The sequence below is a fragment of the Lonchura striata genome, chromosome 15 (assembly GCF_046129695.1).
Source record: "Lonchura striata isolate bLonStr1 chromosome 15, bLonStr1.mat, whole genome shotgun sequence".
Lineage (NCBI taxonomy): Eukaryota > Metazoa > Chordata > Aves > Passeriformes > Estrildidae > Lonchura > Lonchura striata.
The window spans coordinates 9440342-9454044 of record NC_134617.1 but is presented as its reverse complement, the minus strand read 5'-3'; the positions used below and the strand labels follow the sequence as shown (position 1 = coordinate 9454044).

General features: G+C 50.4%; 1 protein-coding gene across 1 annotated transcript in view; it reads left to right on the top strand.

The window, feature by feature from the left end:
• JADE2 (jade family PHD finger 2) overlaps nt 1-13703 on the top strand; it is a 68682-nt gene that overhangs the window by 14641 nt on the left and 40338 nt on the right. The window contains 1 exon segment of the mRNA XM_021549502.3: nt 2622-2779. Coding sequence (XP_021405177.2) covers nt 2622-2779 — 158 coding nt within the window.

Genomic DNA, 13703 nt, shown 5'->3' with positions numbered 1-13703 from the left:
TGGAAAGGGCAGTCCCATGATCTCCACTGCTCTGGAGCTGGCTGCCGAGTCTGTGCACTGAGGTGGAAGCAGGAGCATGCTGCCATCCTGCCCTGCACTGCCCTGAGCAGCTTCCTGGCAGAATTGGGTGTATTTGCCTGCATGAAAAAAGAATGCAATGCTCCTGCACCCCACAGGATCAAAGGAGATGTCCTCAGGAGGCAATTGAGCTGGCATTGAGGGAGGAGGGTACTCATATGTCAGCAGGATCCAGCCCAGGTTGTTCAGAAAAGTTTTGGGTGCCCTGCACCTTTGGAAACCATTCCTGCTTGCCTGTGCCCCCAGATCCCTAAGGCATGTGTCTTCAAAACAGTATTTTCTATAGCAGGATTGTGCTGTTGCCAGGGGAAGGTTAGATTGAATATTAGGAAAAAGTCTTTCACTGGGAGGGTGGTTAAGCACTGCCACAGGCTGCCCAGGGCAGTGGTGGAATCATCATCCGTGGAGGGAATTAAAAGACATGTGGCTGTGGCTCTTGGGGACATGCCTTAGTGCTGAGCTTGGCAGTGCTGGGCTGGCAGTTGGACTTGGTGATCTTGTAGGGCTTTTCCAACTTCAGTGATTCTGTGCATCAATGATCGTGTGGTGCTGTTGGCCAGAGGAGGGAGGTGGCACTGACCTCCCTGGTGCCCTCAGGCACAGGGGAGCATCTCATCCACCCAAGCCAAGAGCTCTGAGGCTGAGGGATTACTCAGGTTTGTGTTGTCCTCCTTGGAGCTGGGCACCTAAACTGGGCTAAGGAGATGTTGTTGACCCAGGCTGTGACCTGTCAGCACAGGGCTGTCAAGAACGTGGTGTATTTCTACCCTTTGTTTTAGAAAACTCTCTTCAGTGGGATTCCTGCACTTGTTTGGATCACAGACCCACACTGCTGGAGGGACTGTGATATCTCACATATCCCTTCTTATGTTTAATTAATGCCTCTCTTATTTTTTTTTTTTAAATTTCCCACACTGGTGGTGTGTTAAAAGGTTACTGTGGTGTTTGTAACACACAGAGGCTTAAAGGACCCTGATCTTTCCCAAACTGAGCTGACTGTAATCTATAGGCTGTTAATTATGTCTGTTGAAGGGTGTGCCAAGACTGTGTCTGACCAACTCAATCAGGTTTGTATGGACATAGTTAAAAATTACTCCAAACAGCTGCATCAGGAGGAGAGTACCAGTGAAATTCAGAGGTCCCAACATAGCAAAGGTTGTTTATATATTGTATTTAACTCTAATTGGGTTAGCAGCTGAGGCTCTGAGGATTAAACAAACTGACCTAAATACTGGTCTCAGTGGTCTTGCTTAATGCCTAGTTTCCTGCATTTCAGTCGATTTGGGTTCCCAAATACTCTCCAAAGTGTGTTATCTTTGTGTCAAAAAATCTGAAACTATACTGTATTATTTCTTGTGACTCTGACAAAGCAATTCTCATTTGGAGAACAGACTGTGAAGAGATTAAGCAATATCCAGAGAAAACACCTGATCCATCCCAGCCTTGTGGAAGGAATGCAGAAGTAGCAGGGATGGAGCGAGATGGTGTCCAGGCAGGATTGCTGGCACTGGCAGTTATTATTCCAGCTAATAGCAGATGGTAGAGAGGAGAAATCATCCATTTTCATTTACAATTTATTTTTATGCTGCAAGAGGCAGGATTGCTCGAGTCATTGCTGTCAGGCAGCCCTCTGGAAGGAAAACCGTACTTACCGTGAGGGATATTTTTAGAATGAGTTTTTCATCCCTGTATATTGGGAGAAGATGCTGCAGGGCCACAAGTGAGATGGAGAATGAGCACATTCACTGACTGAAGGACTGAAGGATTTTCCTGCAGAAGGGGACCAGTGTTGATCTCACAAGGGGTTTATTGAGTCAGGAAAAATCTGTGTTTGTGGATATGTAAGCAGCACCTAGATCCCATTTTAGCTGGATAATAACTGTTTTAAGCTTTTGTCTGTCCCTGTTCAGGACAATGAGGTGATGTGATGGAGACAGGAAGGTGCCTGGGGGCAGTGAGGTGACCTGAAAGGGACACAAAGGTGCTCAGGATGGTGAAGTGATGTGAGGAGGATATGGAGGTGCTTGGGACGAAGTGTCTCTGTGTCTCCCACATCTTCATTCAAGACAAGAACAACACTTTCTTGTGTCCTGTGAAGGCCAAATGTGGAGAAGCCCAGTTGCTGTGCATTCCTTGGCATTTGGAGTAGATTTGTGGTTATGCTGAAACCATCAATCCCCTAAGATAAAGCAGCCTGTTTCTTCAGTTTAAAACTAATTTTTGGTCTGCATCTTGTCCAAGCTCACACCCTGTGGCTGGATTTCCTGACTGCCCAGTATGGGGGACCTTGAAGGGGTTTCAGCTGCAGGGCTTGGGCTCTTGGCACTGCCTGGCTGGAGAGGAGTTCCTGCCTGTTGCCATGTTCTCCTGCCCAAAACTTGCCTTGCAGGGGCTTGATTTGACACCCTGAATCCCCTCGATTGGTGATGCAGACACCCCCTGTGCTGTGCTTTGGGGGCAGTTTCCCAGGGACACCCTCCCTGGGCGCGTGTGCCCCCAGCCTGTGCTGGGCTCGGTGCTCAGGATGGCTTTTCCCGGTGCAGGTTTTCCGGACGGATCTGATAACAGCCATGAAGATCCCTGACTCCTTCCAGCTGAGCCCTGACGAGTACTACATTCTGGCTGATCCCTGGAGACAGGAGTGGGAGAAGGGTGTCCAGGTGCCAGCAAGTGCTGAGGCCATCCCTGAACCTGTGGTCAGGTAAGTGAGCAGGGTCTCCTCCATCTGCTTCTGTGCCTGGTCCTGTCTGTGGGGTTCCTCTGCCTTGGTGGGGTGCACACCATCTCAGAGAGTACATAGAGGTGATGGGTTTTGGGATCCTGGGCTTGCACAGGGATGCATGGAGACCTCCCACTGCATCCTGAAAAGTCCCTCTCATGTGTGTGGCTTTTTTTTGGGCAGTGGCCAGCTGGGACAGCTCCTTATTTGCTCTTGGTCAGGAAAATTTAAAAAAGATCTGATAAAATTGAAGGAACGATAAAAAAAATAACAACAGAAAACAGTGCAGAATGCCAGCCCCTGCCTGGCTGCTTGATGCTTCTCTGTCTAGGAGCACGTGGTTGTACCGCTGGTATTTCACGGTAGGGGAGCAGGAGTTGGCCCTTAAATTAAAAACTTCCCTCTTTACCATGTTTGTGCAGATTGGAGACGTGCTGGGCATGCTGAGATTCAGGGCTTGGGAAAAGGAGCCCGGCAAACACAGAAGCATCTCCCAAGACCTTGTAGAGACGACGTCTGTCAGCAGAGATCGGGGGCTCATTAGCTATTTTAAAATAGGGAACTGAGTTTTAAAATAGACACTTAAACAGCTGCTCAGGCGAGAAGGAAACATGGGGGAGCTGCTACTCCCTTGACGTGTGCGGGGGATTATCCCAGGGCAGTGGCCAAAGCTGTGGGGGAAAGGTTGGTGCTGCCAATGGGGGGAATGGAAAAGGCTGGGAAGGGACCCCAGAACTTGTAGGGTTGGCTCTGAAAACTTGCAGGATCAGACCCAAAACTCCCCACAGGGTTGAGAGGAGCTTTGCATCTCTCGTGTGTTCCCTTTGTGACGTGTGACACCATGTGTGCATCCTGCAGCAACACTCGTGCAGCATCGTGCCAGGGTGATGCTGGGGTTGCTCATGGGAGCAGGGTGGCTGCTGGGGGATGTGTTTTACCAAGGGATTTGGGCACGGAGCAGAGGCTGGTGGAGGCTCCACTTGTCCCACAGCAACAGCAGCTGCTGCTGCTGCAGCTGCCGACCCCGCTTCTGAAATAAACTTTTGTGTACGCTCCCCTTCCTCCCCCGGGGAAAACAGAGAAAGAAATGAAACTTTAATGAGTCTGAACACATCAAAAGGGAAGTTGTAAAGGGGGCTGTTGAGTTGATTTAATCCTTGGGAAAAAAAAAAAAAGCAACCAAAAAAAAAGAGAAGGGAAAAAAAAAAGCCTGTGTGTGAAATATCTTTTTTTAGTTGTCTTTGATAGCTAACCGCAGTCTGGCCTCGCCAGTGCTCTGCTTCCCAGCTGAGGGCTCGTGCTGGGGCTATTTCCAGCTGAAAAGTGATAGCTTGGCACCGCCTGGGCTGGCAGTGCCCATGTAGAGCAGGGAGTGCTGCTTCCCAGCAGTGGGATTTGGCATCCCAGACCTCACAGCCAGGGCCTCCTGGGGTGCAGGACAGGCTGGAAATGTGCTTCTCTTCTTGTCTCCGAGCCCGTGGATTTGGGGGTCCTGGCGCAGCTCTGCTGCATGTTTTCATGCATGGATGTCCCTAGAGTGGTGCCTGGAATAGGTGATTCTCTCCCAGGTCCACTCTGTCCTGCTCTGGCACCCCCAGCACCACAATGGTGGTGGTGGTGTCCTGGAGGGGACATCCTGGTGCTGCCCACTCACCTGGAGTGTGACGTTTCACTTCCAGAGTCAGTTTCACTTCCAGTGTTATCCTCTGAAGAATTTCCTAATTCTTTGGATTATTTTACTTGTTTGATTATTCTCAAAATTGGCCCTTTTCCATAATCCTTGATGAATTGCCTCCTGAAATAGTTCCAGCTCTTTCTTCAGTACCTCAACATTGTTTTGAGTTCAAGCCTTGCTCTACAAAGAGTTTGTTTTGTTTTTAAAGCAACAGATATTAGAAAGAAATTCTTGCCTGTGAGGGTGGTGAGGTGCTGGCAAAGAAGCTGTTGCTGCATCTCTGGAAGAATGTCCAGGCTAGACAGGGCTTTGAGCAACCTGGTCTAGTGGAAGGTGTCCCTACTCATGACAGGGTATTGGGACTAGATGACCCCTTTAAAGTCCTTTGTAAGTCTGTAATTCTGAAATCTGACCCATTCTCTATGACCTCTCAGATACTCATTGCTGACTCTGTCACTCCCAGCTAATCCCAGGTGGATTTCTGCAACCCCTCTAGTTTGTGTCATGCCCTGCTCATCCCAGGCTGCTCCTGGCCTGCTTGGAGATCGTCCTCCTTGCCCACAGTTTCAGCTTCTTCTTCTTACTTCTCCTGCTGCTCTGTCATGCACTGTGTCTCAATTGCCTGAACCATCTCTCTTTGCTGACTGGACAGCAAGCATGGCCTGGAGGGCTTTGTCCTGGGATAGAAGCCTGTTTGGGATATTTTGCCTTCCCCAATGTGATGGGAGAGAAATGAAGAGCTCATTTTACAGCAGTGTTAATGGTTGCACCTGGTTTGTAGCCATGATGCACTCCCAGGGGGACAGGCAGTGACACTGCCAGATTTTTTTTTTAATCAGGACAGAATGCACAGCAGAAGGCATAGCAGAGATGGTGTGCTTCTGCTGAGCAGCTCTGCCTCCCAAAACATCCCTGCCCTCAAGGTTTTCCCCCTTGAGCCACTGATGTGAGAATGGGAGGTGGAGAGGGCAGTGTTGGACTGCCAGGGACAGTGCAGACTGCAGTAATTTTGCTATCTCCAGGGTTGACAACTCCTCCTTGCATCTTGCCCTGTTTTGGAGAAATGTCAAATTATTTTCACAAGAGATGACTCTATTTCATCTGCCTTAAGAGAGCAGCCTTAAAAGGCCTTACAACTCAATTTACCTCTCCTGTTTAATTGCTTTACCAGCTTAGTTGCTCACCCCAGTCTCCCTCCCAGGAGCAGTCACCTTGCTGGTCCTGCCTGAGCTGCTGCTTTTGCCCCTCACCCTGTGGCTGCTGCCCCATGGCCTCAGCATCACTTTCCTCTTTTGCTTCCAAACTTTCCTTTCTCCCTACTCAAAAAATTTTGTCTAAACTGAATATCCTCTCTGTGCTGGGTATGGACAATCCAAATTCCTTTAATCTGCTGAAAAAAGTCCCAGCACTGATGCTTCTTGTGGGCTGGAAATGTGGAGCCCAGTGGCTGATGCTTTTCCTCGATGTCAGTGCTCTGCTTTCCCCCATCTCAGAGGTGTAACAGAGCATCCTGCCTTTAGGGGGGGATGCCTGTGCTAATCCAGTCCTGATGTTGTCACTTCTGACAGCCACTTCCATGTGAGATTCCTAGAAGGAGTTGGGGAGGCTGGAGAGAAGAGCCCCGGGAGCATTGCCTGCAGAATTATAGCCAGCCCATGGTGCTGATGCTCAGGAGTTGGTTCCTGGGCTGAGCTATCAGCAGCCAGGGATTGTGCTGTGGGGTGTGTGGGAGCTGCTTCCCACTCCAGAGCTCCTTGTCCAAAAGGTGCCACAGAGCCACTGCTGCTCTTTTCATCTCCCGCCTGGCTGCTTGGAAATTGGCTCTAGGTTTTGTGCCTCCAAAGCTGAAAATGAGATTTTTAAAACATTTTGTTTTACTGGAGCTGTAAAATGTCAAAAGCTGGGGTAGAGGCAGAAGGCAAGAGCTGTATTTTAAGGAATGCTTTCTCCAGAAAGCAGCTGTCTCAAAATGCCTCCACTAAGAGCCACCTTAAACTCGAGGGTCCTTTCTAGGTTAGCACAAATTGCAATGCAGTTGTGAGGAAAGCAGGGAAGAAAGAGAGGCAGCATATCTTGGCTTGTTGTCCCAGGAGGATGCTGCTGGCAGCCACCTGGATGCCAGGGTCATCAGAGGCAGCACAGGAGATCAGCTGTTTCCTCTTCACGATCACTTCTGGCTCACGGCTATTCAAAAGGGTTTTATTTGAGCCTGAGAATTTTATTGGCCTGAGAATTGCCTGGAGCTTGAAGGGCTCCTCTTTGGAGATAAAAGCCACTTCCAGTCAGATGGGAGCTATCAGAGTGAGTAGTCAGGACAGCTTTCCCTTCCAGCAGGCAGGCTGGCATCCCCTGCCCATGTGTCTCTGCTCATCCACCTGCGATGTGGGTGGTGGTGACACGGCATCCCCGTGGTGCCCTGTGTTCCACCTCTGCTAGAGCCCATAGTGGAAGGATCTCCAAGGCTTTCTTGGATCAGAGCTGAGCCTTACAGCCCCTGTGTGAACTCTGCAGTTATTTTGCACTTGTGCAAACAGAGGCACAGAGATTTCCAGCGCGAGGAGATCCAGCTAAAAGGTCCCAGTCTGCTGTGGGGTGCAGTTGGGTGTTGGAGGCAAAGTTGGCTGGTTGCAGTATAGCTCCAGGATTAAACAAGGTAAAGTAAGAGTAAGAGCTATCAGCAGTTTGGGAGAATCAGGGCTTTGGGTACCTTTACTGTTGTAAATGGGAAGATATTTAAGGTGTGTTTTGTGTTCCCAGAGTCACACCATAATAAACACCAAAGGACACGGACTTTGCTGGTTGATATGGGTGCTTGTAGGAGGCTGTGAAGCCATTTTTGAGCAGTGAATGTGCCAGGGACCTGTGCTTGTCCCTTCCTACTGGTGGCGATGCTGGCAGCATGTTGAGCTTGCACAGCAGAGCATCACTTCGTAAAGCAGCGGCACCTATGTGGGATTTTATGCACCTGTGCAGGTTTTATTTCCTCCTTTATTTAATGATTTAATGTTCTTGGCATGTGGTTCCTTCCCCAGGCTGACAGGGATGGAAGCAGGATCTCAAGGTGGCTCTTGGATCTCGCATTAAGCCACATTAGTATGTGCTGTAGATTCTGTTTCCTGTGAATTTGCACACAGCGGGAGGACGAGCAGGAAGGCTGCTTCTTGCTGGCAGGCTTCCCAGATATTCTTGGCATTGCAGATCTATACTTGCATCGTCGCTGTGGCCCTGTTTTAACAGAAAACAGAAAGTGCTGTGCTAACAGGAAGGCACAGCCCCAGCGAGCACCAGCTCGGCGCTGGTAGCACCGGCGCAAACGCCGTCTGCCATGTCGGCACGGTGGCTGTGCCCCTGCCCTGGCCTCCTCCCTCAGTCCCCCTGCCCTTCTCCAGTGGCCACACACACACACAGCTCAGGCAGCTCCTGGCTGTGCCCATGGGAACACAGCCACGGCGGGATTGTGGTGGTGTGGCACTGCCCACTCGGTGTGCATCTCCTCCGGGCTGTGTTGTTCTTTACTGCACTCCCATAAGGAGCTGCCCCCAGGAGTTCCAGCAGCTCTTCCAAGGGTGTGTGGCTGCTGGCAGGTCGTGGTTTGTGATGCCAGTGTCCCTGGCAGAGGAGGCACACGGAGCAGGTCTGTCTGTGGGAAGCAGTGCTGGAGATGAGTGCACCGAGGCGGGGAGAAGAATGAACTGGTGCACCAGTAATGGGTGTAGGACTGGGACAAATCCCTTCCCCCATCTTGCAGTGAAAAGACAACACAGCTCCTCACAGGGCTGGGTGCTGCATCCAGAACACACAGTGCTGTGAGGGAGCAATTCCAGCAACGGGAGAAAATCCCTCCAGGAGCAGTGTCTGCTGCAATGTGGAGCATGGCAGCCTGAGGAGAGGTGGCCAGGCTGGCGTGGCAGCAGGGTGGCACCGTGCAGATGTCCCAGCCATGCCTGGACGTCACCTCTCCCTGTCCCTCGGGAGTGCTGGCTGGCAGCCAGGCTGTATCCTTCAGCTCCCAGCCCGGGGAGGGCTTCCCGAGGCTGTACTCTCAGTGTGTACTCCATGAACCAGCACACTTTGTTCTCAAGTGGTGAGATTGGACTTCCTTTCCTCGGTCGGCGACGCAGCCTGGCTGTTGACTCATCAGCTGCTTCCCTTGGGCTTTGCTGCAGAAGGGGCAGGCAGGATTCTGCAGCAGTTTGAGTAGCTTTTGGAGCAGAGATTTTTTTTATTTTTTTCTTTTAACATAATCCTTTTTTTTTTTTTCCCTGTTTTTTTTCTTCCCCTCCCTCCAGCTCATCATGAAAAATGTGTGAGTTTGGAGCTTGCAGATGGCATGCTGGCGATTTTACAAAGGGCTATTTCTTGGGTTGGTTACCCCCGTTCTGTGGCTGCCTGCCCTTAAATATGCTTGGGTTCTGGTATGATCCAGAAATACATGTACACTTCCCTCAGAGACTGTGCTCTGATCAAAAGAAATGAAAATCCCAGTTGCCGTAGGCCTAAATGTTTTGATCAGAAGCCCTGGACTATGTGTGGGAAGAGGAGGGCTCCCTGCTTGCCCATTCCTGGAGACCCCCACAGTGACAGCTGGCTGTGGTGAGGATGGGCTGGCCAGTGGCACTGATCCAGGACTGCAAAATAATCCGTGATGTAGCATCACTGAGTTTGGTCTCCAGCTCTGCCACTGGGAAAGGGAGGTTTCCAGTCAGATCTGCTCAGGCACCCCTTGTCCCTGCAAGCAGTGGGGAGGGGTGGCCTGTCCTGCCAGTACTTCAGGTACCTGGTTTAGGATGGGATGGATCACACCCAGGGCAGCAGAGGGTCTGGGCCATGCAGGAGGTGGCACTGGTGCTGCAGGAGGTTGTTGGCTCGTGCCCAGTGCCTGTGAGTGCTTTGCAAAGGAGTAAGCGTGATTTACTCTGCCTGTTACTTGTCATCATTTCTGGTTTACTCTCTGCTTGACAAGTTCTTGTGTGGGCTTTCAGCAAGTCCTCACCTTTATTAGTTTGCCATGGGAAATGTGTTAATCCAGCCTGTTCTTACCTCATTCTGAGCCACTTGGACTTTTATTTTGAATGTTTGCTAATCTTCCCAGTGGATGCCTGTGGTTTATACTGGATCAAGCACACAGAAAGTCAAGTGTACTAAAGCAGCAAATGTATAGAATGAGTGAGCTTGATTTCCTGCTGCTCTGTAACAAGGTTTACAGCCCTTGGGACTGACTCTGGTTTGGTACAGCCTTGGGAGCCTCCACATCTCACTCCATTGCCTCTGCTCTCCATCCAGAACCATGGATTTATCGTGTAGCCAGGCAAACCCCAGCAGCTCTGATTGCTGGGCTTGCAACTGCAGCACTAATGAAATCACCTCTTAGTGATTTAGTGCACCTTGGGCCCCCTTTGAACAATGCAAGCAACTATTACTTTTAAGTGCTCTCCAGAGGGATGGGAGGAACGGGGTAGCCCAGCAGCAGGAATAGCTGCTCAGTCCTTGGTGCTGCTGTGGGTAATCCTGTTGAATTTAGGTGAAGCATTGCTGGAAACTCAGCTTCACTATGTTGCCAGGACCTTGGGGAGGTGGAGGAGAGCTGGTAGTGGTTTCTCTCAGTGCACTTGGAGAAGATCTGGAAAATCTGATCTAGTTGAAGGTGTCCCTGCTCATGGCATGGGGCTTGGATTAGGTGACCTCTAAAAGTCTCTTCCAATTCAAACCATTCTGGGGTCTCATGAGGTGCACCCAAACAAGTGTGGCGATGGTGGAAGTGGCAGAATGATCCCTCCTTGTTTTCTGGGATGGGCTGTGGGCTGCTTCGAGTGTCTGAGGGTCAGAGCTGTTCCCATGTGTTTCAGGGTTCAGTGTTAGTTCAGTGATCCAGAACACATTAAAAGAGGCTGGATGCTGCCTTTTCAAATTCCTCAGAGCTTTGCTGGGTTTCTTTAAGGAGAGCTGTGTGAGGACACCATGCTGGTGGATGGGAGCTGTCATCTTGTGTCTGTGTTTTGAGCTTTGCCATACTCAGCTCTGTGAGTAGCAGTGTCAGGGGGATTTGTCCAGGTCTTGATCTGCCATGGCTCATGCTCAGACCATGGCAGGTGCAGAGCTGCCACCATTGCTCATGTCTTCTGTTTCTGGTCTCCATTAGTAGGTGGATACAAAAGCAAGTGGAGCTGTTTGCATTACTGAAGTAATTATGGAAACATTATCTGGCTGGGATAATTATTTCCAGATCCTTTAATGTTAGTAGCTTGGCTTAAGTTACATAAAGAAGCAACTTTTTTTTGTCTTTTTACATCCAGAAAACACACACTCGAGTGTTCCTGGCTTCTCTAGTAGCACTTCCATGACATATATCACCTAAATGGAAATAAGCAGAATACTGGCAGCCTTCAGGCTGAGTTGGGAGAAGGTTGCTGTGTGACATGGGTCCCTGAAGGGCCCCCAGGTGGGTCAGTGATGCTCTGGGAGAAGGGGGAGAGCAGCACCTGTGGGTGCTGGGGTTGGCTCTGCCCTGCTTGCCTGCAGGGAGAAGATGCAGTGTGAGTGTCCTCTGTAGCTGCCCTGGATCTGGAGGCTGCTGTGTTTTGCTGGGTTTCAGAGCCACAAGAGCAGCACAGGCTGTGGCACCTCCCAGCTGCAGGGCACAGTCCCCCTGCTGCCTTCAACACCACTGTTAGAGCTCAGTGGCACAGAGAGAAAAGGTGGAAAGGAATATGGAGAAGATCTTTGCACAGCATCAGAAATTATGTGTGTATTTTGCTCTCAGCCCAGACACTGCTTTTGTCTAGTCTGCCAGAAAAACATCTGCATTTTGTTGTTCCAGTCAGCCCACCAGCAAACCACTGCCCAGCCATTGCTGTGTCCCTGCAGCTGTGGTTTTCCTCTCACAGAAGTTGTGGAGATGAACCCTGCTGTGCTATGGTGCTGTCCTCTGCCTTGGGAGAGCAGACTCTGCTCTGCACCTCAATTTTTCTGTAGCAGGTCCCCCCTCCCATCTACATCAAAATTATTCTCTGGGCACTGAATCAGAGTTGTAACTTAAACAATTCATTTGTTGAGCTAAATCTCAGTGAGATTTAGGTTGGAATATAAATGTGAGAAAGACAGGGACATCAGCACTGGTCTTCCTCCAGTCTGCTGGGTATCAGGCTTTTTATGTGGTGATAAACAGCTCAGAAATGGAATTGGAAAAGCTGTCTGGGTTTCACAAGATGGCTGTTTAGTGCCTCCTGTTCACTTGTTTTCCTCTTTTTATCACATCAAAGAAGAGTGAATCACTTTCTCCTTAGAGGATTATGTTATTGCAGGGGCCTGGAAGGACCCACTATGGTTACAGGCTGTTAGAGGAGATTTCAGGTGGGGAGGGAACAACTAAACATTTTTCTTACTGCACCTGTTAACTGTAATTGGGAGCTTCAGCTGCATTTCTGTAAAACTTCCAGAACCTGCCTATGTAAATCCTAAATTGCCAGCAGCTCCAGAGGGGTCACCTTACCCCATCCTTAACGTTCTGCATGGAAATGGGATTGTCACAGGGAGATTTCCAAGCCCAGAGAGAGAGCCCTTGAATGGTCCTGGAGCTGAAAGGAGTTCGATGTGCCGAGGCTGTACCCTGCGGAGCTGTGCTGTGCTGCTCACGGATCAGATGCTCCCTGTGGCTGGGGATGTTTTAAAATAATGAAAATTTCAGATATTCACTGAGTGTCAGAATTCAGCTGGGCAGCGGCAGCTAAAGGGAGGGTGGGCGTAGCTGCAGCACCCTGTGCTGGGCTGGTCCCTGCCTGGCTGGGGACAGCAGGGTGAGACATGCCAGGGTCCCTGAGATGTGCTGGAGTCCCTGAGACGTTCTGGGGTCCCTGAGATGTGCCGGGGTCCCTGACACATCCTGTGGTCCCTGGCTGTGGTCCCTGGCGCATCCATCTCCAGCAGGAGGATGGGAGGCAGCCTGCTCACCACCCAGGCATTACGTCACCTGGAGCTGCACTCACTGGCTGCTGGTACCCGGGGGGCAGGACGCTGCTGCAAGCAGCATTAACCCCTTCCTCAGCATCCTCAGTGCCACTTGGGTAGCACAAAGGGACCTTCACAGAGCTGAGCATTAGCCACCCGTGTCCGTGCAGTCGGGGGTGCGTTTTGGGCACGTTACTGGAGCTTGGTAGATCCTCCTGGGGCCAAATTCAGCTGCTTTGTTCTCTCAGTACAGCAGCAAAAGCTGAGTGGAGCTTGATGGCTGGACTGTGTGTGTAACTGCCTGTGCAGGTTTGGGACGAGCACCTAAAGGAAGGTTTGGGTTATTGCACAGGGCAGTGCCAGCCCAGCCACCCGCTGTGCCCATCAGCAGCAGTGGGGACAGACTGCACGGTGGCACTGAGCTGCTCAGGCATGGATGTACACGGGAAGGGCTGATGTTAAGTTCCCTCCATCAACCTTTTTTGCTAGGAATGTGCTTGTTACAGCCCCTGCCATGAAAATAGCCTACAAATGGTGCAAACTGGGTGGCAGAGGGGCCATCAGCCATCACAGGTTTCCCTTCCCAGACCAGAGGTTCCCATTCCCGTGGCTGCTCTGTTGATGTATGTATGATAAATTTTCATGGATTTTCAGAGGCTCTTGCCAAATCTTGAGGGGGTTTTGGCTCTAGCAGTCAATAAGTAAATACTGGAAATCATTTATTTTCTGCACAAAGTGGTCCCAGCAGTGCCATCTCATTCTTCTCAGGTTCTTGTTTGTTTTAAAATAAAAGGGGTTGGTTACAGTGCCCTGTTGAGATACACTGTGTCACCTCTCTTTTCCCTCTCTGGGACCAGCCATCTCTTCTCCATCCACAGGGGGATGTGTTGACAGATTCTGGGTACCTGTGGTCCCTCCTGCAGGGTCCAGGGGCCCTAGTGCCAGGTGGCTTATGCCAGGGATGACAGCAGGGTGCCCACAGGGCTCTGAGCTCTCTGTGCTGCTGACCACAGTGGTCCAGATGTTACCTGGAGTATCTTCAGCCAAGGAAGGAAGGGGTGAAGTGCACAGGGACCTGTTAGCACCAAGACCTGGATCCTAAAGGCACTTTTAGACTCATCCAGCTGGTCAGGCCAGCTTGCTTGCAGGTCTGAACCTCAGGCCAGTTAATTTGAAACCTAAACATATATTATCTTCTTGGCATTCTCTCTTGTCTTTGAGCCCAGCTTTGGAAGTATAGTTTTTGGCTCATGGTTTTATAGCCTTTACTAGAAGCCATAATAATAC